Source organism: Papio anubis, chromosome 2, assembly GCF_008728515.1.
Source record: "Papio anubis isolate 15944 chromosome 2, Panubis1.0, whole genome shotgun sequence".
Taxonomy (NCBI): domain Eukaryota; kingdom Metazoa; phylum Chordata; class Mammalia; order Primates; family Cercopithecidae; genus Papio; species Papio anubis.
This window is the reverse complement of record NC_044977.1, coordinates 192,741,043-192,766,476: the sequence shown is the minus strand read 5'-3', so window position 1 is coordinate 192,766,476 and position 25,434 is coordinate 192,741,043. Positions and strand designations below refer to the sequence as shown.

Genomic DNA, 25,434 nt, shown 5'->3' with positions numbered 1-25,434 from the left:
TGCACAAATAAAGCCAGGTCTTTATTTTTTATAATAGTGAAAAATCAGAAATAAGCAGACTCTCAATAAGGAGCTGGCAAAAGTAACAGTGGTGTAACCTATGGAAATAAATAAAAGTAACAGTGGTGTAACCTATGGAAATAAATAAAAGTAACAGTGGTGTAACCTATGGAAATAAATAAAAGTAACAGTGGTGTAACCTATTGAAATAAATAAAAGTAACAGTGGTGTAACCTACTGAAATAAATGCCGCTATTAAGTCATGCATCTTAAAATCACAATGCAAATAAAATGACATAAAAATTGTTCATAACATCATGAGAAATGAAAAATGAGGTTACAAAATTCTATGTTTTTTTAAAACCTTGGAAATAAAAACCATTGGTAGAAAATATACCAAACTTTTTACCATGGTTATGTTTGAACAATTGAAGTGGATTTTCCTCTGCTTTTTTCTCTGTGTTCCAAGTGTAACAAGAACACAGTAGGGCCGGGTGCAGTGGCTCACGCCTGTAATCCCAGCACTCTGGGAAGCTGAAGCGGACGGATCATGAGGCCAGGAGTTTGAGACCAGCCTGGCCAATATAGTGAAACCCCGTCTCTAGTAAAAATACAAAAATTAGCTGAGCGTGGTGGCACTTGCCTGTAGTCCCAGATACTTGGGAGGCTGGGGCAGAAGAATCGCTTGAATGCAAGAGGTGGAGGTTGCAGTGGGCCGAGATTGTGCCACCGCACTCCAGCCTGGGCGACAGAGCGAGACTGTGAAAAGAAAAGGAAAGGGAAAGACATAGGATAACAAAATCAAAACATTAAAAATATAAGGCCTAAAACACAACAGATTCAGTTGTCAAACTAGTAACATCTTTATTTTGTCAAGATATTTAACAATATTAAAAAGTTCAGATTTCTTCATGGTCATGTCTTTTCCCAGCTTTTCAAAGATTCACTCAGTAGTAGAAACAGCCAAATGCTGCTACAACGCAGAACAAACTGTCCTAAAAAACAAATACAACACACACACACACACACCCAGAATGTTAGTACTCAAGAGGGAATGAGAGCAGCACAGGCAATCGAAACTAACACCATCTCAGATCTTTCCAATTTTTTTTTCTTTTCTGAGACAGGGTGTCACTCTGTCACCCAGGCTGCAGTGCAGTGGTGTGATCTTGGCTCACTGCAGCCTTGACCTCCTGGGCTCAAGCAATCCTAACTCAGCCTTCAGAGTAGCTAGGACCACAGGGGCATGCCACCACATCGGGCTAATTTTGTGTATTTTTTGTAAAGCTGAGGTCTCGCTATGTTGCCCAGGCTGGTTTTGAACTCCTGGGATCAAGCAATCCACCCACATTGGTCTCCCAAAGTGCTGGGATCACAGGCATGAGCCACCTCGCCCAGCCACCAATTTTCAATCAGGAAGACTTTTTCCTTCTTCAAGAAGTGAAGGGTTTCCAGAGTATAGCTACACTATTGCTTGCCTGAGGGTAACTACAAAATTGCTTGCTAAAAGGTTAGGATGGGTAAAGAATTAGATTTTCTGAATGTAGAAATAAAATGTGAACTAATGAACTTTAAGTAATACATATTCATAAAATAATTATTCACATATTTCCTGATTTATCGCAGACATAATGTATGAAATGCTTTGAGTTTCTTGGAGTAAACTGATGAGTAAAATTACTCATCCCAAGAAACCATGTTATAAGTACCACTGATAATAAGAACAACAGGACCTTGTCATAAATTCTGGATAAGAGAAAGTCTCTGGGTGTTTGTTCTTAATTGATAAAATTTATTCGTCCATCTTTTAGTTCAGAATCACAAAATGCTTTCCAGAGCCCAAATTGCTTAAAACACTTTTTAGGCACTTCTTACAAGATTTCCACCTGCCTCAGCAATTCCTGAACCACTAACCTCACCTCCAGCCTGGTAATGATGGGGTTAAAACAATTCCAACTCAACTACCTGATGATTAACCAAAAGCAAAATTCTTTGGTTTAGCCCAGCTCCCTGGCTCCTTGGGTGGATAACTCTGAACTGTGTTCTACAACAGTGCTGTGATAAAGGACCTGCTTTGTTTTTAACTTCCAGTCTCTCATGGAAGGATGCTTTTGTAAAATGCAATAAAAATAGATAACTCAGAACATGAAATGGAAAAAAAGAACATACAAAATACAGCCCCAATTTTTTTTCTTAGATTCATTGCACAAAAGATTACTTCGTCAAATTGCTGTAAGATTTTCTACACCAACCCTTATACTCAATGTATGTGCTTACCTCATCATGGACCTGTAACAAACAGGTCACAGAGTGGTGCTGGTTTGTGCACCCCCGTGAGTGGCCCTGGTGGTGCTGGTTTGTGCACCCCCCTGTGAGTGGCCCTGTCCTACAGCACCACCCAGAGTTCTCCAACAGGACTGAGCCCTGTTATCCACAGCAGTTTTCTGCTCAATGGCACATGATTTGCCCTCCTCTCTCATTTCCTCTGTCTCTACTAATGTTTCCTGGAATCTCCCAAAAAAAGTGCTTTTTTTTTTTTTTTTTTTGAGACAGAGTCCTGCTCTGTTGCCCAGGCTGGAGTGCAGTGGTACGATCCTGGCTCACTGCAACCTCCACCCTCTGAGTTCAAGCAATTCTCCTGCCTCAGCTTCCCAAGTAGCTGGGACTACAGGTGCCCGCCACCACGCCCAGCTAGTTTTTATATTTTTAGTAGAGATGGGGTTTCAGCATGTTGGCCAGGCTGGTCTTAAACTCCTGACCTCAGGTGATCCGCCTGCCTCAGCCTCCCAGAGTGCTGGGATTACAGATGTGAGCCACCACATCCGGCCTAAAGTTTTTTATTACATATTGTTCATTTGAATATTAAGTGGCCCCCACTGGATGTTAATAGGCAGAAATCGTGCCTGCCTTATTCATCATTATCCCTAGCCCCTCCAGTACAGAAGCTGACACATAATAGGAACTCGGAACTATTTGCTGAATGTATGAATTGTATCATCTAAAGATGCATTTTTTGGCCGGGCCCGGTGGCTCACGCCTGTAATCCCAGCACTCTGGGAGGCCAAAGCAGGCAGATCACCTGAGGTCAGGAGTTGGAGACCAGCCTGACCAAATAGTGAAACCTTGTCTCTACTAAAAAATACAAAAATTAGCCAAGCATGGTGGCATGCACCGGTAGTCCCAGGTACTCAGGAGGCTGAGGCAGGAGAATTGCTTGAACCTGGGAGGCAGAGGTTGCAGTGAGCCGTGATGGTGCCACCACTCTCCAGCCTGGGTGACAGAGCAAGACTCTATGAAAACAAAGAAACAAACAAAAAAGATGCAGTTTTAACTCCGAGAAGCAAAGAAAAAAAAAAATCTCTCTTTTTTTTTTTGAGATGGAGTCCCCCTCTGTCTCCGGGCTGGAGTACAGTGGCACAATCTCGGCTCACTGCAACCTCCGCCTCCGGGGTTCAAGCGATTCTCCTGCCTCAGTCTCCTGAGTAGCTGGGATTACAGGCGCCCACTACCACGCTCCGCAAATTTTTATATTTTTAGTAGAGACAGGCTTTCACCATGTTGGCCAAGCTGGTCTCGAACTCCTGACCTCCTTGGCCTCCCAAAGTGCTGGGATTATAGACATGAGCCACTGCACCCGGCCTGAAACCTCCTTTTAAAGATTCCTCTTTATTTTTGCTTAATTTTAATAAATGACTTTAAGATGAAGTAATAAATTTTGTTACTAAAAGAAAAATCACCTTTGCTCATGGAATCCCTGCCATCCAAATTTGTTTGCAACTTAGCAAAGCGTGACTTGTTCGAATGAACAAATAAGTGATTTTAAAGTTTTAGTTATAAATTATTACTTTAATAAGGATTATCAGGATTGAGTTTTAGAACACAGTGATTTATGGAGGAAGTGGCTAAAAATAATTTTAAATAATATGCTAACTAAAGAATATGCTATTCACAAATTCAAACCATGAAAAATTATGTCATACGTAAACATGCAAGTTTCCTTGCCTATAAGCAGCATGCTGGGTTTCGGCTTTAGTAACACAAAAACTAACAGTCAAATCATTTCATCCAGAAGTCAAAGATGAATGACTAAGACTGCAGCGTCTTTCCATCCTAATCAATAGTGAGGAGTTTGACTTGCAGCACCCACGTCCTTAGAAAGGGAAAAGAGGTCTCCAAATACACTTACATTCATGAAAACATCATGAGTATAGTTGTCAGTGTCAGCATCCCAGAAACAGCGAGAAGCCATGCTAAAAAATCCAAGAATGAAGAATTACCAACAATCCAACAAGGACCTAAACGACACATATCTGCCATGAGCAAAAGTGTTCCTTAGTCCACTCTCACAGATCTGTACTTCCAAACCTTTCCCAAGTTGGTGCCCACAGAATACTGTGCTTGTACCAGAGAGTATACTGGGTCAGCTAGAGAAACTGGAGTCAGATGAAGCTGCTTGCGACTAGAGGTGATCAGCCAGGGACTCTGACAGCCTCAGGCCCTGCCTAATGGTTATAAGGATCAATACTAAAGATTTGTGTGTGACTTTTAATGAGCTCAGCTCCTGCACAATAACAGGACAAGGAAGGCACAGAAAGAGCCCAACAGATTTAGTCCAACCTGTTCATTTTATAGAGTCCCAGAAAAAGGAGCAAACTCTGAACTAGAATTCAGTCTTCTAACTAATTATAACTCCAGAAATATCTCTACAGAATGCTAAACTCCCTCGAAACTGGATATTCTCCTCTCTGTAATTCTTGGATAAGAAAAAAATATTAGTCAAAATAAAAGCCAATTAAAAATCGAAACAACTTAAATGCCCAGTAGGACTGGATTGGTAAATGAAATTATGGTATTTCTCAGGATCCGAGAGAATTTTAAAGAGAAGAAAAAAGAAGAAATAATGATGTTTTCTGGCAACGAAATTCTAAGTAGACCTTAAAGAAAAGTTTTGCAAGACACAGTGATGTGTCCCTGCAGTCCCAGCTACTCAGGAGGCTGAAGCAGGAAGTATCATTGGAGCCCAGGGCTGTAGTATGTGATGATCACACCTGTGAACAGCCACTGCACTCCAGCCTGGGAGACACAGCAGGACCCTGGCTCTTAAAAAAACAAATTCGAAGAACATGAAAAGCTATTCACAATATAATGTTGAGTGAAAAAAATAGGCCGGGCGCAGTGGCTCACACCTGTAATCCCAGCAGTTTGGGAGGCTGAGGTGGGTGGATCACCTGAGGCTGGGAGTTTGAGACCAGCCTGCCACATGATGAAATCCCATCTCTACTAAAAATACAAAAGTTGGCTGGGTGTCGTGGCACACGCCTGTAATCCCAGCTACTCGGGAGGCTGAGGCAGGAGAATCGCTTGAACCCAGGAGGTGGAGGTTGCAGTGAGCTGAGATCGTGCCACTGCACTCCAGCCTGGGCGACAGAGTGAGACTCTGTCTCAAAAAATAATAATAAATAATAATAATGTGAAGTGAAAAAAATAATTACAAATGTTTTACATTTCTATTAAACTATGTGTATGATTTATCATGCAAACACTTATTGAGCACTCAGTTTGTGCCATTCACTAGTCTAAGTGTTTTACGTGTATTAACTCACTGAATCCTATGATGTACTATAATTATATCCATTTAGTGAATGTGAAAACTGAGGATTAAAGAAATTAAGTGCACAAGGTCATACAACTAGGTGACAAAGCTTGCCTTTGAACCCAGGCAGTTCACAACCCATACCTACAGAGAAAGATATATATATACCTTATATTATATCGATTCTTTCTTTTCCTGAAACAAAAGGTCTCACATATTCATTACTGAACCCAGCCTACTGTCGCAGGGCATATAAACAAAGAGAAAAAATATATTCCCAATAAAACACATCCAACTGTCCAGACGGTGGTGACATTTTCAGCTTGCGATGGTAAGATGGCCGTGACCCCGACACAGCGTGCATACATGTGCCAGCCAGCTCATGTGCAGCTCCTTACAGACGCAGCTTGGCTTTTCGGCAACGTCTCCTTTCCAGTTGTGCCTCATTTTATTACCAGTTTTCGTCCAGATCCACTGGAGAATGGGACGATTTGGCTTTTGTTTCTTGGCCAAGAATCGCTTAATTTTAAAAGACTTGTGAGAAGACATGACAAGAAGCAGAATCAAGCACACAACACGAGAGTTGTTGTTTTGTTTTGTTTGTGAGACAAAAATACAAAATAGTGAGACCCCAATTCTTTTATTCACTTCTATTTCTATTTTAATTTTTTGAGAGGGAGTCCCACTCTGTCAACCAGGCTGGAGTGCAGTGGCACAATCTCGGCTTACCACAACCTTTACCTCCCAGGTTCAAGTGATTCTCCTGCCTCAGCCTTCCGAGTAGCTGGGATTACACACGTGCACTACACACACGCCTGGCTAATTTTTGTATTTTTTGAAGAGACAGGGTTTCACCATGTTGGCCAGGCTGGTCTCAAACTCCTGAGCTCAAGCAATTGGCCCGCCTCAGCCTCCCAAAGTGCTGGGATTACAGGTGTGACTTGGAAGAGGCATAATGGTACAGGTTGTAGCAGGCAATGCTCCCACCAAGAACAGTAAGAAAAGCTGGATAAAATGAATCAGAGAGCTGCCAAAGCAAACAGGCCTAGAGCAGCCAAAATTCCAGAAAGAGGTGAACTGTAGGAGGTAAGCTGATATTCTGCCGCGGACTTTTTCCTGGGGGATTTGCTGATATTCTGCCGCGGACTTTTTCCTGGGGGATTTGCCAATTCAGGGCACAGGGCTGAGAATCTGGACCTTGCCTAGGCAGAGAAGCAATTACTGAGGGAAAATTAAACTAGTAGGAGAGTTGGCGGTCTTTACTTTTTAAAATTTTTTATTTATTAATTTTACTTTAAGACAGTGTCTTGCTCTGTGGCCCAGGCTGGAGTGCAGCAGCACGATCTCGGCTCACTGCAACCTCTGCCTCCCTGATTCAAGCAATTCTCATGTCTCAGCCTCCCAAATAGCTGGGATTACAGGCATGCAGCACCATGCCTGGCTAATTTTTTTTTTTTTTTTTTTTTTTGAGATGGAGTTTCGCTCTGTCACCCAGGCTGGAGTGCAGTGGCGCAATCTTGGCTCACGGCAACTATCACCTCCCGGGTTGAAGTGATTCTCCTACCCCAGGTCCCAAGTAGCTGGGATTACAGCAGCCCGCCACCACGCCCAGTTAATTTTTGTATTTTTAGTAGAGATGGGGTTTCACCATGTTGGGCAGGCTGGTCTCAAACTCTTGACCTCAAGTGATCCACCCACCTAGGCCTCCCAAAGTGCTGGGATTACAGGCATGAGCCACCATGCTTGGCCCTAATTTTTTGTATTTTTGGTAAAGACAGGGTTTCACCATATTGCCCAGGCTGGTTTCCAACTCCTGAGCTCAGGCAATCTGCCCGCCTTGGCCTTCCGAAAGTGGTAGGATTACAGGAGTGAGTTGCTGTGCCCAGGCGAGTCAGCAGTCTTAACAAAGCTAAGGAGGTAAAATGAGAGTCTGGAAGGAAGAACATACCATAAAAAAGGAAAAAGTAGAACTAAGCCTATCACATGGTAGGTTGTCTTTTCAAGACATGCTGAATTCAGGCCGGGCGCGGTGGCTGACGCCTGTAATCCCAACATTTTGGGAGGCCGAGGCGGGCAGATCACGAGGTCAGGAGATCGAGACAATCCTGGCTAACACGGTGAAATCCCATCTCTACTAAAACTACAAAAAATTAGCCGGGCGTGGTGGCGGCGCCTGTAGTCCCAGCTACTCAGGAGGCTGAGGCAGGAGAATGGTGTGAACCCGGGAGGTGGAGCCTGCAGTGAGCGGAGATCGAACCACTGCACTCCAGCCTGGGCAACAGTGCAAGACTCCGGAAACTGTAAGTAGGAACCTAAAAAGCTAAGTGTCCTGACCAATATAATGGTCCTCCAGGTATGTCTATGTCCCAACCCCCATAACCTGTGCCTATGTTATGTTACATGGCAAAAAGGGCTTTGCAGATGTTTGATTAAATTAAGGTCTTAAAACGGGGTTATCCTGGATTATTCAGGTGGGTCCAGTTAAATCACAAGGGTCCTTACAAAAGTCAGAGTCAGAGAGTTGAAGATGCTGTTGGCTTTGAAATTGGAGGAAACAGCTTGTGGGCTAAGGAGTTCAGGGGCCTCTAACTGGAACAGACAAGGGAACGGCTTGTGGGCTAAGGAGTTCAGGGGCCTCTAACTGGAACAGACAAGGAAATGGATTCTCTATTAGAGCCTCCAGAAGGAATGCAGCCCTGCTGACATCTTCATTTCAGTTCAATGAAACCCATTTTGGATTTCTGACCTCCAGAACTGTAAAATAATATATTTGTGCCATTTTAAGCACTGGGTTTGTGATAATTTGTTACAGCAGCAACAGGAAACTAGTACGCTAAGGAAAAAGCCTATGATATGAAGAGCAAAGTTTTATGCTGAGGAGACAAGCTCTGAAAGTCAGTACCTGTTGGAGGTAGAGGCCTGTAGAGGCCAAATGAGCACTCGAGGTTCTTCGTTGAAAGACTTGGAGGGCTACAATTAAGAAACAAGGGGGCCAGGCACAGTGGCTCATGCCTGTAATCCCAGCAGTTTGGGAGGCCAAAGCGGGTGGACCACCTGAGGTCAGGAGTTCGAGACCAGCCTGGCCAACATGGTGAAACCCCATCTCTACTGAAAATACAGAAATTAGCCTGGCTTGGTGGTGGGCGACTATAATCCCAGCTACTCAGAAAGCTGAGGCAGGAGAATCACTTGATCCCGGGAGGCTGAGGTTGCGGTGAACCAAGATTGTGCCATTGCACTCTAGCCTGAGCAACAAGAACAAAACTCTTTCTCCAAAAAAAAAAAAAAAGAAAGAAAGAAAGAAACAAGGGTGAGGCCGAGGCAGGAGAATCACTTGAGCCAAGGACTTCAAGACCAGCCTGGGCAACATGGTGAAACCCCATCTCTACAAAAACATACAAAAATTAGTTGGGCATGGTGGCTCATGCCTACGGTCCCAGCTACTCGGGAGGCTGAAGCAGGAGGATCACTTCAGCCTAGGAGCCGGAGGTTGCAGTGAGCTGAGATTGCACTACTGCACTCCAGCCTGAGCAACAGAGTTGAGACTCTGTATCAAGAAAGAAAAAAAAACAAAAAAAAAAATGATGAATTTAAGATAGGGCCTTTTTAAAACCGTAACTCTCAGATGAGCTGGCACAAGAAAATAAAATTTTTAAAAAAGATCAAACTGTAACCCAACCTCAATTCAGCTCAGTACCTGAAGGTAAGCAGCCAATACTCTTCCCACACAGCAGAAGAAAGAGTTAAATCCTTTCTGGAAGAAAATAATATCATCTGGAGGTCTACAGTTCTTTTAAACGATGTCTAGGATTCAAACTAGGCACGCCAAGAGACAAAGTCATCTACGTGATTATCAAGAAAAACACAAGGGAAACAAACTCACACATGACCCAGATACCAGAGTAAGCATAAAACAACCTTCAAATCACTGCTGGGGCCGGGCGCCGTGGCGCACGCCTGTAATCCCAACACTCTGGGAGGCTGAGGGGGGTGGATCACTTGAGATCAGGAGTTCAGGTGAGCCTGGTCAACATGGTGAAATCCTGTCACTACTAAAAATACAAAAGTTAGCCGGGTGTGGTGGTGGGCACCAGTAATCCCAATTACTCGGGAGGCTGAGGCAAGAGACTTGCTTGAACCCAGAAGGTGGCGGTTGCAGTGAGCTGAGATGGCGCCACTGCACTCCAGCCTGGGCGACAGACTGAGACTGTCTCAAAAATAGAATAAAATAAAATAAAATAACTAGTATGACTAAAATGTAGAAAGAGTGGGGAGCAATAGAAAAATATACGAATTGGCTGGGCGCAGTGGCTCACACCTGTAATCCCAGCACTTTGAGAAGCCCAGCCTGGCTAACATGGTGAAACCTCATCTCTACTAAAAATACAAAATTTAGCTGGGCATGGTGTCGCATGCCCATAGTCTCAGCTACTTGGGAGGCTGAAGCACGAGAATCGCTTAAACCCGGGAGGCAGAGCTTGCAATGAGCCCAGGCCACACCACTGCACTCCAGCCTGGGCGACAGAGCGAGACTCCATCTCAAAAAAGAAAAATATATAAACTGAAGCACAGACAGGAAAAAGAAAAATCAGTAAAAAGCATAAGAGACATATGGAATACAGAGAAAAGACCAAACGCACATGTAACCTAAGTCCTAAAAAGCGAGCAGAGTGGATGGAGCAGCAGCAGTGTTTTCAAAGAGAACAGCCACCTCTGGGGCCCCGAGCTTCATTTCTAATGCCATTCTCCAGCACACTGAACAGGGGCTCCTTGGAGAAACGGCTGAATTCTAGGGCTGGGGCAGGGAATGAACACAATGGAGCTTCTCATAGTGCTAGAAAGTAAGGAAGTGCTCAAAGAAACCCACAAGAGTAGAGTCAGTGGGACACAGGAATCCACTGAAAGCTCTCAGGGGCCAAAGCCGGACCAGTCAGCACTCCCGGCTCACTGGCTCCCCCAACCCACCGAGCCGTCTTTAAAAACTCTGCTCCTCAAATGCTGGGGAGGCCGATGAGTGAATTACTCTTTCTCCACTGCGATTCCTCTGAATCCGCTCTGTCTAGGCAGAGGGCAAGGTGAACCCACTGCGCAGTTACAGAAAGAGTAACTTGACAGTGATGAAACCTGAAAAGCACTACCTCAGGCAGGTAGTCAAAGTTCACACGAACAGTGATATGTCGTGCTGACAGCATGTACCATTGATATGATATGATGAGAATGGCATTGGACCTCTGTGATCTTCCTTCCAGAAACCTGTAACCCCAGACTAATCATCAGCAGAAAAATCCCAATGGAGGAACATTCTACAAAATACCTAACCAGTGCTCCTCAAAAATGTCAAGGTGATGCAAAGCAAGAAAGTCTGAGAAACTGTTCCAGCCAAGAAGAACCTAAAGAGACATTTAATGCGGCATCCTAGACAGAATCCTAAAGCAGAAAAAGGACGTTAGGAAAAAAACTAAAGAAATCAGAACAAGGTTTTATTTGATAACACTGTATCAACATTGGTTCATTGATTTTAACAAATGTTCCACACTATGTAGATGGTAACAACAGGGACTGCTATTGGTTCATTCATTTTAACAAATGCTCCATTCGATGGAGATGTTAACAATAGGAAGTCCAGGTGCAGCAGACCATGCCTGTAACCCCAGTGTTTTGGGAAGCCGAGGCAGGAGGACTGGTTAAGCCCAAGAGGTCAAAGCTGCAGTGAGCCACGATGGCACCACTGCACTCCAGCGTGGGTGACAGAGCAAGAACCGTCTCAATAACGTAATTATTATTCTTATAGTAATAGGGGAAACTGGGTGTGGAGTACATGCAAACTCTGCAAATTTTCTATAAATCTAAAACTATTTTAAAATACACATTTTATTTTTTTATTTTTTTATTTTTTATTTTGAGACAGAGTCTCACTCTGTTCCCCAGGCTGGAGTGCAGTGACGTGATCTCAGCTCACTGCAACCTCCATCTCCCAGGTTCAAGCAATTCTCCTGCCTCAGCCTCCCAAGTGGCTGGGGTTACAGGTGCGCACCACCACGCCCGGCTAATTTTTTGTAATTTTAGCAGAGATAGGTTTCACCATGGGGTTGGCCAGGCTGGTCTCGAACTCCTGACCTCAAGTGATCCACCCACCTCGGTCTCCCAAAGTGCTGGGACTACCGGTGTGAGCCACCGCACATAGCCAAAAACAATTTTTTTTTTTTTTTTTGAGACAGAGTCTAGCTCTGTCGCCCAGGCTGGAGTGCAGTAGCGCGATCTCTGCTCACTGCAAGCTCCGCCTCCCGGGTTCACACCATTCTCCTGCCTCAGCCTCCCAAGTAGCTGGGACTACAGGCACTCACCAACACGCCCAGCTAATTTTTTGTATTTTTAGTAGAGATGGGGTTTCACTGTGTTAGCCAGGATGGTCTCGATCTCCTGACCTCATCCACCCGCCTCGGCCTCCCAAAGTGCTGGGATTACAGGCGTGAGCCACCACGCCCGGCCCAAAAACTTTTTTTTTTAAACAAAGGCAATGGCTAAGAATTTTCCCAAACTGATTAAAAAAAATCAACCTGGTTGGGTGTAGTGGCTCACACCTGTAATCCCACGACTTTGGAAGGCCAAGCGTGGTGCTGGGTACCTATAATCCCAGCTACTCGGGAGGCTGAGGAAGGAGAATCTCTTGAACCCGGGAGGCAGAGCTTGCAGTGAGCCAAGATCGCACCACTGCACTCCAGCCTGGGCGACAAGAGCAAAACTCCATCTCAAAAACAAAACAAAATCAACCCATAGATTCAAGAGACTCTGAGAACTCCAAGCAGAATAAATATAAAGAAAGTAATAGTGGCTAGAGATAATACATCATCTTCAATTGAATAATAAAACTTACAGCTGACTTATGAACAGAAACAATGGAAACTAGAAGACAATGTAATCACTTATCTACCTACCTACCTACCTATCTATCTGAGGTAGGGTCTCACTCTGTCACCCAGGCTGGAGTGCAGTGGCACAATCACGGCTCACTGCAGTCTCAACCCTCCTAGGTTGAGGACCTCAAGCCGTCCTCCCACCTCAGCCTCTCAAGTAGCTGGGACCACAGGCGTGTGCCACCATGTCCAGCTTATTTTTGTATTTTTTTGTAGAGACAGGGTTTTGCTGTGTTGCCCAGGCTGGTCTGGAACTCCTGGGCTCAAGTGATCCTCCTGTCTCAGCTTCCCAAAGTGCTGGGATGACAAGTGTGAGCCACTACGCCCGGCCCTGATGGGAGACTTTATAATAGACGGATCCATCGACAGTATCTGAACTCCACGATCAACCTTAACCAGGTAAAAAGAGATGACCAGCTGTTTTGTACCTCCTGAGAAGACGCAATAAGATGTACAGAAAACAGTCTTTCCCCAACCTCAAACCTATGGCTAATTAAGACTAGACCTAACTACTTATTTTCAAGAAGTACAGGAAATAGAAGACATACTAAACAATACCATAGGTATATAAATCAGCAAATGCCAGAATATAGGAAACTCTACAGGACAAACAAACCAATTTCTTCAACAAATAAATGGCAGGAAAATAAATAAATAAATAAATGACTGGGCATGGTGGCTTACACCTGCAATCCCAGCACTTTGGGAGGCCAAGGTGGGTGGATCACCTGAGGTCAGGGGTTTGAGACCAACCTGGTCAACATGGTGAAACCCCATCTCTACTAAAAATACAAAAATTACCTGGGCGTGGTGGTGAGCACCTGTAATCCCAGCTACTAGGGAGGCTGAGGCAGGAGAATCACTTGAACCTGGCAGGCAGAGGTTGCAGTGAGCCAAGATCATGCCACTGCACTCCAGCCTGGGTGAGGAAGCAAGACTCCGTCATAAAAATAAAATTAAATGGCAGGATTAAAAGAGGAAAGAAAGAAATGAGGCAGCAAAAATGACAGATTAAAGTAAATTTAAAGCCAGATGCCGTGGTGTGCACCTATAGTCCCAGCTACCTGGCAGGCTGAGGTGGTCGGAGTTCTAGTCTGTAGTGTGTTATGATCACGTCTGTGAATAGCCACTGCACTCCAGCCTGGGCAATATAGCAAGATCCTATGTCTTAAAAAAAAAATCCTAATTTACATATTAACCAAATGCAATGTGTAGACTTTATTTGAATCTTAATTTGAAAAAATTGTAAAAAAGAAAATAATAGGTCTGGCATGTTGGGTCAAACCTGTAATTCCACCACTTTAGGAGGCCAAGGCCGGTGAACTGCCTGAGCCCAGAAGTTCAAGACCAGACTGGCCAACAGAGTGTGACCCATCTCTGCCAAAAAATAAATAGAAAATTAGCCAGGTGTGGTGGTGCACATCTGCAGTCCCAGCTACTCAGGAGGCTGAGGCGGGAGGATCACTTGAGCCCAGGAGGCCAAGGCTACAATGAGCTGTGATAGTGCCACTGCACACCAGCCTGGGTGACAAAATGAGACCCTGTCTCTTTAAACAAAAAAAAAAAAAAAGGAAGAAAGAAAAAGCATACATATATATATGAGGCAATCTAGGATATCTGAACAATATTGGCATATTTTATGATACTAAGGACTGATAATATTTTAGAGATAATAAAGGTATTTTATTTATTTATTTTTGAGACAAGTCACAAGCTTTGTCTGAGCTGGAGTGCAATGGCATGATCTTGGCTCACTGCAACCTCTGCCTCCTGGGTTCAAGAAATTCTCTTGCCTCTAGGCCGGGTGCAGTGGCTCAAGCCTGTAATCCCAGCACTTTGGGAGGCTGAGGCAGGCCCGGATCACGAGGCTCCAGGAGATCGAGACCATCCCTGATTAACAGGTGAAACCCCGTCTCTACTAAAAATACAAAAACTAGCGGGCATGGTGGTGGCGCCCGTAGTCCCAGCTACTCGGGAGGCTGAGGCAGGAGAATGGCATGAACCCAGGGGAGGCGGGCACAGTGAGCTGAGATCCGACCCACTGCACTCCCAGCCTGAAGCGACGAAGCCGAGACTCTGTCTCAAAAAAAAAAAAAAGAAATTCTCTTGCCTCAGTCTCCTGAGTAGCTGGGACTACAAGTGCGTGCCATCACACCCAGTTAATTTTTGTATTTTTAGTAGAGACGGGGTTTCACCATGTTGGCCAGGCTGGTCTTGAACTCCTGACCTCAGGTGATCCGCCCGCCTCAGCCTCCCAAAGTGCTGGGATTACAGGTGTGAGCCACTGCACCTGGCCTCCCTCACTCTTGTAAAGACACTCTTACTGAATTGTCAAAAGGACAGATACCTTGTAGTATAGATGAATAAAACAAGAAGGAAAAATCCAGCTACTCACAACACTCCTTCACCTCTTTGTTCTCCAATCACTACTTGCACCACCATTTTGTATCGGTCAAATCCCATTTCTAGAAAGAAAAAATAAGGTTGTTTATAAGCAAATATGTAGTAAAATTACTTATTGAGGGACAACTTTGCCTAGAAATGGACAAAAACATTCAATCCACAAGTACTTAATGAATATGATGGTAAGCTTGGGGGTCAGGAAGACATGAAGACAGACCCTAACTGTAACTCACCAGGTGTATAACCTCAGAAAGTGATTTAACTCTCCAGTTTAAGTCCCCTCATTAAACGGGAATATCAGCACTTACCTCCCAGGGTTGTTACAAGGTTAGGTAAGATATAGTAGTATCTTTGTATTTTTTTTTTGAGATAGATTCTTGCTCTGTTGCCTAGGCTGGAGTGCAGTGTCGAGATCTCGTCTCACCGCAACCTCTGTCTCCCGGGTTCAAGTGATTCTCCTACCTCAGCCTCCTCAGTAGCTGGGACTACAGGTATGCGCCGCCACACCTGGCTAATTTTTGTATTTTTAGTAGAAAAGGCGTTTCACCATGTTGCCCAGGCTGGTCTCGAACTCCTGACCTCAGGTGATCCACTCACCTTGGCCTCCCAAAGTGCTGGGATTACAGGCATGAGCCACTGTGCCTGACCAGATATAGTAATCTAAAGCATCTAAACAGTGCTGCTAAATACTAGTCCCTCAATAAACCTTCCTTCCTTCCTTTTTCCCCTACTATAAGTCAGCTACTGAGCTGAACCTTCAAGACAGAGAAATAAAGAAGACGTTTTTCTTGCCTTAAAGAACTCACAGTAGTAAAGAACTCAAAGGACAATAGAAAAATAGGCCCGGCACGGTGGCTCACGCCTGTAATCCTCAGCCTCTGGGAGGCCCGGGGGCGATTGGGATCACCTGAGGCCAGGAGTTTGAGACCAGCCTGGCCAACGTGGTTAAACCCTGTCTCTATTAAAAAATATAAACATTAGCCAGGCATGGTGGCAGGTGCCTGTAATCCCAGCTACTCGGGAGGCTGAGGTAGGAGAATTTCTTGAACCTGGGAGGCAGAGGTTGCAGTGAGCCAAGGTCGAACCATTGCACTCCAGTCTGGGCGACAAGGGCAAAACTCCACCTCCAAAAAAAAGAAAGAAAAAGAAAAAGAAATAGAAAAATAAATTGAGAAAGGAATATGCTTATAATTCAAGGAGTGGCATGCATGATGCACACCAGGAACACAGAGCCAGTGGGGGCAGTTCCTCTGCCTGGGCAGTGGCAAGAAATCACTGGAGAAGACTTCTTGGAGGATGTGGCCGGCCAGTAAGCTGAGCCTTGAGGGCTGAGTGAGAGGGGACCAGGTCAGCCCCATCTCTCTGCACGCCTGAGACGCAGGGGCACGTGCACAGCAGGAAGGCATGGGATCTCCAGAAAACTGTAAGCTGTTCGGTCAGACAGACAAGAAAAAAAATGAAGATTCCAGAGCAAAATGAGGTGATCCAGCACCATTTAGCTGTTTACCCCAGAAACTACATTCTAAAGCAGCAAAATCCTGAAAATTATCACTAACAGCAACTCTGAAGAGAAAAAAACGGAATGGACATTTTTAAATCTTTCTACTTTTTTGACCAAGGAATAGTGGAAAGTTTTTTTAAACAAACAAAAAAAAGTGAAATAAGCGAAGCTGAAACAGAGCCAGCTCTCTCTGATGAACGTACAGATTCCAAGATTCCATTGTAAACTGGACCATCTGAAGACTACAGCGATCTCCCATGTGGGGCATGAGCCTAATACAGAGTGTTTAACAAAACCCTAAAAGACAAAGTCCAAGTAGTTTTTAAAAAACACTGCGCACAACTCAGCTGAGCTTCCTCCTTTCTCTCACCAATTCCGAATCCTACAGAAATGTGTCTAGAATAATAAATACCCAACCCTTAAATCACAGTTCTGAGGGGAAAATCTGAGTCTCAGATATGGTGGGGAGGGGAACTTAAAAAAAAACCCACATCATATCACAGCAATTAAAAATCCCCCCATCATATCATAGCAATTAAAAATCCCCCCCATCATATCACAGCAATTAAAAATCCCCCCATCATATCACAGCAATTAAAAATCCCCCCCATCGTATCAGAGCAATTATGATGTATGGCCACCACAAAATGAAATGCAGCCAAATGGCAATAAACAAAGATGCAGTCGCAAAAACAAAAGAGTAACAAAGAAGAACAAGCTACTGCTGGGTGCCGTGGCTCATGTCTGTAATCCCAGCACTTTTGGAGGCTGAGGTAGGAGGATCTCTTGAGGCCAGGAGTTCAAGACCAGCCTAGGCAGCATGACAAGACCACCATCTTCACAAAACAATTTTTTTTTTTTGAGACAGAGTTTCACTCTTGTTGCCCAGGCTGAAGTGCAATAGCGCGATCTCAGCTCACCGCAAACTCCGCCTCCTGGGTTCAAGCAATTCTCCTGCCTCAGCCTCCTGAGTAGCTGGGATTTCAGGCATGCAGCACCACACCCAGTTAATTTTGTATTTTTAGTAGAGATGGGGTTTCTCCATGTTGGTCACGCTGGTCTCAAACTCCCGACCTCAGGTGATCCATCTGCCTCAGCCTCCCAAAGTGCTGGGATTACAGGCATGAGCCATCGCACCCGGTCCACAAAATAATTTTTCAAAAAATATTTAAGAAAAGAAAGAAACTTCAAGTGGAAGGAAGGGAGGGAGGGAGTTGTGTAACAGAAAAAATTTGACTGGGCACGGTGATCAACCTGGAGAAACTCCATCTCTACTAAAAGTACAACATTAGCAGGGCATGGTGGTGCAGGCCTGTAATCCCAGCTACTTGGGAGGCTGAGGCAGGAGAATCACTTGAACCCGAGAGGCGGAGGTTGCATTGAGTCAAGATCGCACCATTGCACACCAGCCTGGGAAATAAGACCGAAACGCCGTCAAAAAAAAAAAAAAGAAAAGAAAGAAAAAAATCAACCTAGAAAATAATACAAATCAACGAACAAAGAGTTATTCCTCACATTTACTTCACAATACTAGAACAATGTAAGCTTATAAACTCAGTGAAACAAGAACTCAATCAGGTTACGGATTTTTTTTTTTTTTTTGGAGACAGAGTTTTGCTCTTGTCGCCCAGGCTGGAGCGCAATGGCGAGATCTTGGCTCACTGCAACCTCCACCTCCCAGACTCAAGCAATTCTCGTGCCTCAGCCTCCCAAGTAGCTGGGATTACAGGCACGCACCACCACGCCCAGCTAAATTTTGTATTTTAGTAGAGACAGGGTTTCACTATGTTGCCCAGGCTGGTCTCGAACTCCTGACCTCAAGTGACCCACCCACCTTGGCCTCCCAAAGTGCTGGGATTACAGGTATGAGCCACCTCACCTGGCCTGTTTTGTTTTGTTTTTGTTTTTTTGGAGACAGGGTCTCCCTAAGTCGCCCAGGCTGGACTGCAGTGATGCAATCTCAGTTCACTGCAACCTCCACCTTCTGGGTTCAAGCAATTCTCCTGCCTCAGTCTCCCAAGTAGCTGGGACTACAGGGGTGCACCACCACACCTGGCTAATTTTTTGTCTTTTAGTAGAGTCGAAGTTACACCATGTTGCCCAGGGTGGTTCTCGAACTCCTGAGCTCAGGCAATCCGCCCGCCTTGGCCTCCCGAAGTGCTGGGATTACAGGCGTGAGGCACCGCGCCTGGCCTCAATCAGGTTATTAAGCAACATAAACAGATGAAAAGAAAGACCACGGCCCTGAGGAACAAACAGAACACCCAGAAAAGATCATTCCAGAACCAATAAATTCAAATGGCAAGAAAAAAGACACAAATGAAAACAATTACTGGTTTAAGAAAATCATGAGTAAATGGCAATAGAAAAGGAAGAAGCCTGGGCAATATGGCAAAACCCCATCTCTACAAAAAATACAAAAATTAGCCAGGCGTGGTGGCGGCGCCTGTAGTCCCAGCTACTTGGGAGGCGGAGATGGGAGGACTGCTTGAGGCTGCAGTGAGCCAAGACTGCACCACTGCATTCCAGCCTGGCCGACAGAATGAGACCCTGTCTCGAAAAAAAGAAAGAAAGAAAAAAGAAATTATGGCAAAGAAAAACTAATAAATATAGAAGGCAAAGATGGCTTAACTTAACAATATTTGGTGTCCTGAAGACAAGGAAGTAACAAGTAGAATAGGAAACATATTCAGAGATGTAAGGAAATTTCCTTTATGTGGAAAGAATAAAGTCTGCAGATTGAAAGCCATAAAACACTCATTAGAAAGTCAGAATCTTTAGAAAACCTACTGAGTATAAAGGTGAAGATGAGGATTCTTTATTTGTTTTTTATTTATTTATTTACTGAGACAGAGGCTCGCTCTGTCGCCCAGGCTGGAGTGCAGTGAAACGATCCCGGCTCACTACAACCTCCTTCACTTTCCAGGTTCAGGCAATTCTCCTGTCTCAGCCTCCCAAGAAATCCCAGCACTTTGGGACGCTGAGACGAGTGGGTCACCTGAGGTCAGGAGTTTGAGACCAGCACGCCCGGATAATTTTTGTTTTGTTTTGCTTTTTGAGACAGAGTTTCGCCCTTGTTGGCCAGGCTTAAGTGCAATGGCGCGATCTCGGCTCACTGCAACCTCTGCCTCCTGGGTTCAAGCGATTCTCCTGTCTCAGCCTGGGATTATAGGCATGCACCACTATGCCCAGCTAATTTTGTATCTTTAGTAGAGACAGGGTTTCTCCATGTTGGTCAGGCTAATCTCGAACTCACGACCTCAAGTGATTCGCCCACCTTGGCCTCCCCAAGTGCTGGGATTACAGGTGTAAGCCACCACGACTGGCCACTAAATTTTGTATTTTTAGTAGTGACGGAGTTTCACCATATCGTTCAGGGTGGTCTAAAACTCCTGACCTCAGGTAACCCAACCATCTAGGCCTCCCAAAGTGCTGGGAATATAGGCGTGAGCCACCATGTCCAGCTAAAGGTGAGGATTCCTTAAGCAGAGAACATCAAGCTGGGCTCAGATTTCTTGACAGACAAGTTACCACTGAATGTCAGAAGGCAATGAAGCACAAGAGTCAAGAAAACAAATTATTACCTCAAAAATACATTTATCCAAAGTATATTCTACTTTTTGCGGGGGGAGGCGGGGGATGGAGTCTCGCTCTGTTGCCCAGGCTGGAGTATAGTGGCACTACTTTGGCTCACTGCAGACTCTGCCTCCCAGGTTCAAGTGATTCTCCTGCCTCAGCCTCCCAAGGAGCTAGGATTACAGGTGCCCACTACCATGCCCAGCTAATTTTTGTATTTTTAGTAGAGACAAGGTTTCAGCATGTTGGCCAGGCTGGTCTCAAACTCCTGACCTCAGGTGATCCGCCCGGCTCCGCCTCCCAAAGCACCGGGATTACCAGCATGAGCCACCGCGCCTGGCCCATAGTATATTCTACTTTAAAGGCAAAAGGCAGGCGCTCTCAAACACGAAAGAACCCAGGGAAGACAGCATTTCTGAGTCCTTTCTGAAAACAACTTACAACAAGATCGCATCATCTAAGAGCTGAAAGAAAGAACTCTTCCCAGCCACTTCAGAGACTGAGGCAGGAGAATCGCTTGAGCCCGGGAGGCCAAGGCTGCAGTGATCTGAAGTCACACCACTGCCCTCCAGCCTGAGTGACAGAGAAAGACTCTGTCTCAAAAAAAGAAAAGAAATCAAGAACTCAACCATGAAAATGACATGGTCAAGGGACTCAACAGGAGAAAACTGATCCAGTTACAGAATGAATATGACATGACTATGGGAAACAGGTCTACAATATCCCATTGTCATTTGTCCACATATATATATAAAATGTAGGAAAAAAGTCTGTTGTAATGTTCGCCTAGTTTTTGTTCTTTTTTTTTTTTTTTTTTTTTGAGACAGAGTCTCACTCTGTCGCCCAGGTTATAGCACAGTGGCATGATCTTGGCTCACTGCAATCTCTGTCCCTGGGCTCAGGTGATCCTTACACCTTAGCCACCCAAGTAGCTGGGACTACAGGTGCACACCACCAGCCTGGCTAATTTTTGTATTTTTTGTAAGAGACAGGATTTTGCCATGTTGGCCAGGACAGTCTTGAACTCCTGGGCTCAAGAGATCTGCCCGCCTCGGCCTCCAAAAGTACTGGAATTATAGGCATGAGCCACTGTGCCCGACTAATATTAATGATTGTTTATTGGTGGTGGCATTCAGGTGATTTTTCTCATTTTATTTTTCTAGTGTTTAAATTTTGTATAATGAATGTGTACCATTTTTTACAAAAAATCTTAACAATGAACCTTCATTCAAAAGTCTAAAAACAAAAATGCTAATATACTAACAGCAGTTAATTCTGGATGATGGAAATACACACGATTGCTATTTTCTTCTTTGTACTTTTCTGTATTTTTTAATTTCTAAAACTTAAATTCAGAAAAAACAGTAAACACAAATATTAAATAGTAACTGCCTTTGGTTAATATTTTAAAACTTTAAGGGCCCAGGCGCAGTGGCTCATGTCTGTAATCCCAGCACTTTGGGAGGCCGAGGTGGATGGATCACCTGAGGTCGGGAGTTCGAGATCAGCCTGACCAACAAGGAGAAACCCCGTCTCTACTAAAAATACAAAAATTAGCCGGGCGTGGTGGCACATGCCTGTAATACCAGCTACTCGGGACGCTGAGTCAGGAGAATCACTTGAACCTGGGAGATGGAGTTTGCACTGAGGTGAGATCATGCCACTGCACTCCAGCCTAGGGAACAAGAGCAAAACTCCCATCTCAAAAAAAACCCTTATGGATACTTTTTTGTATTGTCCAGGTTTATTACAATGAGCATGTATTACTTTTATGAAGATATTCCTTCCCTTCAAAAAATGGTGTCTTCTAAGAAGAGCAGACAGAAATAGGACAGGCACGGTGGCTCACACCTGTAATCCCAGCACGTTGGGAGGCTAAGGCATGCGGAACTCTTGAGGGTCAGGAGTTCAAGACCAGCCTGGCCAACATGGTGAAACCTTATCTCTACTAAAAATACAAAATTAGCCACATGTGGTGGCGCATGCTTGAAATTCCAGCTGCTTGGGAGGCTGAGGCAGGAGGATCACTTGAGCCCAGGAGGAGGAGGTTGCAGTGAGCTGAGATCACACCACTGCACTCCAGCCTGGGCAACAGAGTGAGACTCTGTCTCAAAAAGATTAAAAAAAAAAAAGAACTTTTCAGATGGCATAACATTATTAACAAGAGAGACCAGGTGCAGTGGCTCACGCCTGTCATCCCAGCACGTTGAGAGGCCGAGGTGGGAGAATCACTTGAGGCCAGGAGCTCAAGATCAGCCAGGGCACAGGCAAGATACCATCTCTACAAACAATTTAAAACTTAAAAAATTAGCTAAGCATGGTGGCACAAGCCTGTAGACCCAGCTACTTGGGAGGCCGAGAGGGGAGGATCACTTGAGCCAGGAGGTCAAGGCTGCAGTGACCCATGTTCACGCCACTGCACTCCACCCTGGGCAAAAGAGCAAGACCCTATTTCAAAAACAAAACAAAACAGACAGAGAGACAAAGAGAACAGGGTAGAAAAAGCACAAAATATGCTCTACAGATGTAGTTTGGTAGGGTGGAGGGCTGAGTAAGGGACGTAGTTAAGGATGAGGGAGGAGGGATGGACTGCGGGTAGTGGAGGGCTGAGTAAGGGACGTAGTTAAGGATGAGGGAGGAGGGATGGACTGTGGGTACTAAATGCCAGGCTGAGGAACTGACAGCTTGGGGGAAGAAACAATCAAGAAATAAGGGGAAAGGCGTCCCTGTACTTTCTGGCCTTTCTGAATACTAAGATTTTTTGGACAGTGGTTCCCTATAATGTTTTATTCCACATCTTCACTCTTTCTCACCATCTGTAAAAACTTACATGAGTAAAAGTCACCAAATAATTAGAGAAGACACGGAAGAAGTTGTATTTGATGGAATCCACAGCTAACATTCTATTTAAGTTTTTATTTTTAATAGAGATGTTTAATTTTTTTAATTTTGCTTTTTTTTTTTGAGACAGAGTCTCGCTCTGTCACCCAGGCTGGAGTGTATTGGCACGATCTCAGCTCACTGCAACCTCCACCTTCCATGTTCAGGTGATTCTCCTGCCTCAGCCTCCCAAGTAGCTGGGACTACAGGCGCCCGCCACCACACCCAGCTATTTTTTTGTACTTTTAGTAGAGATGGGGTTTCACTGTGTTAACCCAGAATGGTCTCGGTCTCCTGACCTCGTGATCCACCCGCCTCAGCCTCCCAAAGTGCTGGGATTACAGGTGTGAGCCACCGTGCACGGCCTTTATTTTGCTTTTTAATAGACATGAGGTCGGCCAGGCGTAGTGGCTCACGTCTGTAATGCCAGCACTTTGGGAGGCCGAGGCGGGTGGATCACCTGAGGTCGGGAGTTCGAGACCAGCCTGGCTAACATGGAAAAACCCCGTCTCTCCTAAATATACAAAATTAGTCAGGCGTGGTGGCACATCCCTGTAATCCCAGCTACTCGGGAGGCTGAGGCAGGAGAATCGCTAGAACCCGGGAGGCAGAGGTTGCAGTGAGCTGAGAACGCACCATTACACTCCAGCCTGGGCAACAAGAGTGAAACTCCGTCTCAAAAAAACAAAAAAACAAACGACATGAGGTCTCACCATGTTGCCCAGGCTGGTGTTGAACTCTAGAACTCACGCAATCTTCCTGCCTTGGCATGCTAAAGCGTTGGGTTTACAGGCGTGAGCCACCATACCTGGCCCCAATGTCCTTTGTTTAAAGATGGACAGGGGGGCAAATGGGTAACACTGAGTCTTTGAAGAGAATGTGTCATTTCCAGTTATCAGCATGATTACCTTTTAATTTATCTTTAATGTTTTCTGATAAATGTTTTGTGAGCTGAGGCATTTCTTCTGGAGAATATTGAGCATTTGCCAGTTCCTCCTTGAGCACAGCATGGATACAGTCTTTCACCACAGAGGGCCTGAACCTGAATGGAAAAATTTGTGAACATCTAGTTGGTGACTCCAAAACCCCAGCTTACCTTCACACCTCAACTTCTCCCATCTGTCATCAGTACCACTTAATCCTTTTTGATATTTTTTATTATAAAATATAAACAAATTAAGACAAATCATAGGCCACATGTGTATCTTCAACCTGGACCTGCACTGAACTTCAACACATTCCAACTGATGCTCCATCTGGAAGTTTATTAGGCAACTCAATACATCCAGTAATGAGCTTCTCATACTCCCCTCTCCCTCAAAATAAAATATATATTTGTTGTCAATCTTGTTCTGCACACTTTCACAAAATAAAATAAAATAAATAAAATAAAAAATACGGCAGAATGGCATTCTTAGTATTCAGAACCTTTTCCCAAGATAACTAAGCATATCTTTTCTGTGTTCATTCTACCCAAGGGAAAATTTCTGTATGAAATTTGTATCACTTTTTCTGTGAGTTACCAAGAGAATAAAAATAAACAAAGAAATTTGTATCACATTATAATCAAAACTCCTGGTTTCCATATTTGCCAAGCATCAGATTCAGCAATCCGGTTTCAAACAACAGAGGAGACTGGGACGTGTTTTTAAATCTGCGTGCGTGAGTGTGTAAAGTGAGTGATGTTACAGACCCAGCTGAGTGCCCTCTGCTCCGGCCCGTGAGCCTTAATCCCGGGAAGGTCTCGGTGCGGTGGTCTAAGGGCCTCCGGATCCCGCCTCGTAGGACTTTGCACACATGCAGCTCCCGCGCCGGGAGGGAGCCCATCCTGGCACCCGTGCGCACACGGTAACCCTCGAATCACGGCTGAACGGCATCCCACGCGATGGCCTCCTGCCCCTATTCCACCCATCTCCTTACTCGGGACGCCATCCTGGGTTTCCCAGGGCCAACCATTCCCGCGGCGCCACCCTAAGACGCGCCCGGCGCCCCAACACTGTGGCCGCGGGTGGGGTCCCCTGCGGCAGGAGGGCCGTCCGGACGTCAGAGCGGGGCCGCCCTCCCGCCTCGCGCCCCCCGCCCCGCAGACTCCGCGCGTCCCCCGCGCTCCTTTCGTGGCCCAGGTCCCAGGCGAGCTCCGCCCCTCAGACCAGCGCGCCCGAGGTCGCCCCGCCACAGCCCGTCCTCTACCCGCCTCTGCTGGAAAACAGGCCGCAGAATATAGGTGTTCTCCGGCTCCGAGTTCTCAGCCTCGGGGCACCCTGTCGCCCACCACCAGCCACCCTGGTGGACGTGGCCATGGCTTGACCCCTTGTCCGCGCGGTTTCGGTGACGGCTGCCTGGCGGCTGGCAGCCGCGCCGGCAGCTGGAAAGCGTCTCCAGGGTCAGGGCCGCTCTCCCGGCCTGCTGGAAGCTCCTGCGAGCGGGAGTGCCTGCCTCCTCCCGCTCCTCGCCCCGCCCCTCCCCTGCCTCGCTCCTGCCTCTGCCCTGTCTCGTCTCTGCCCCACCTTGCCTTGCCTGCCCTGCCTGGCTGCCAGCCCTGCCCTGTTGCCAGTCTGGTCTCTGCT

General features: G+C 45.5%; 1 protein-coding gene across 2 annotated transcripts; it reads right to left on the bottom strand.

Annotated features, from left to right (window-relative positions):
- Nucleotides 1-839: 839 nt before the first annotated feature.
- TCTEX1D2 (Tctex1 domain containing 2) lies at nucleotides 840-24,882 on the bottom strand. 2 transcript variants are annotated; one of them, XM_021935072.2, is made up of 6 exons: nucleotides 24,561-24,882; nucleotides 23,776-23,909; nucleotides 14,903-14,972; nucleotides 9,291-9,347; nucleotides 4,187-4,250; nucleotides 840-995 (listed from the first exon to the last, which is right to left on the bottom strand). In XM_021935072.2, exons 1-6 carry the CDS (start codon nucleotides 24,692-24,694, stop codon nucleotides 948-950), a joined length of 507 nt encoding a protein of 168 aa, XP_021790764.1. In that variant the 5' UTR covers nucleotides 24,695-24,882; the 3' UTR covers nucleotides 840-947. The 2 variants fall into 2 exon arrangements, with proteins under 2 accessions (XP_021790764.1, XP_009200301.1); XM_009202037.4 differs by lacking the exon at nucleotides 9,291-9,347 and having other exon boundaries at nucleotides 24,561-24,872.
- Nucleotides 24,883-25,434: the final 552 nt, after the last annotated feature.

What these genes read in the sequence shown, in the direction of transcription:
- TCTEX1D2 (XM_021935072.2), bottom strand. Translation starts at nt 24,694, where the DNA reads ATGGGCTCCCTCCCGGCGCGGGAGCTGCATGTGTGCAAAGTCCTACGA. An exon ending in TATTGGCTGCTTACCTTCAG is followed by an intron (nt 4,251 to 9,290) that starts GTACTGAGCTGA and finishes TGGATTTTTTAG; the next exon opens with CATGGCTTCTCGCTGTTTCT. An exon ending in CTCATGATGTTTTCATGAAT is followed by an intron (nt 996 to 4,186) that starts GTAAGTGTATTT and finishes TTTGTTTTTTAG; the next exon opens with GACAGTTTGTTCTGCGTTGT.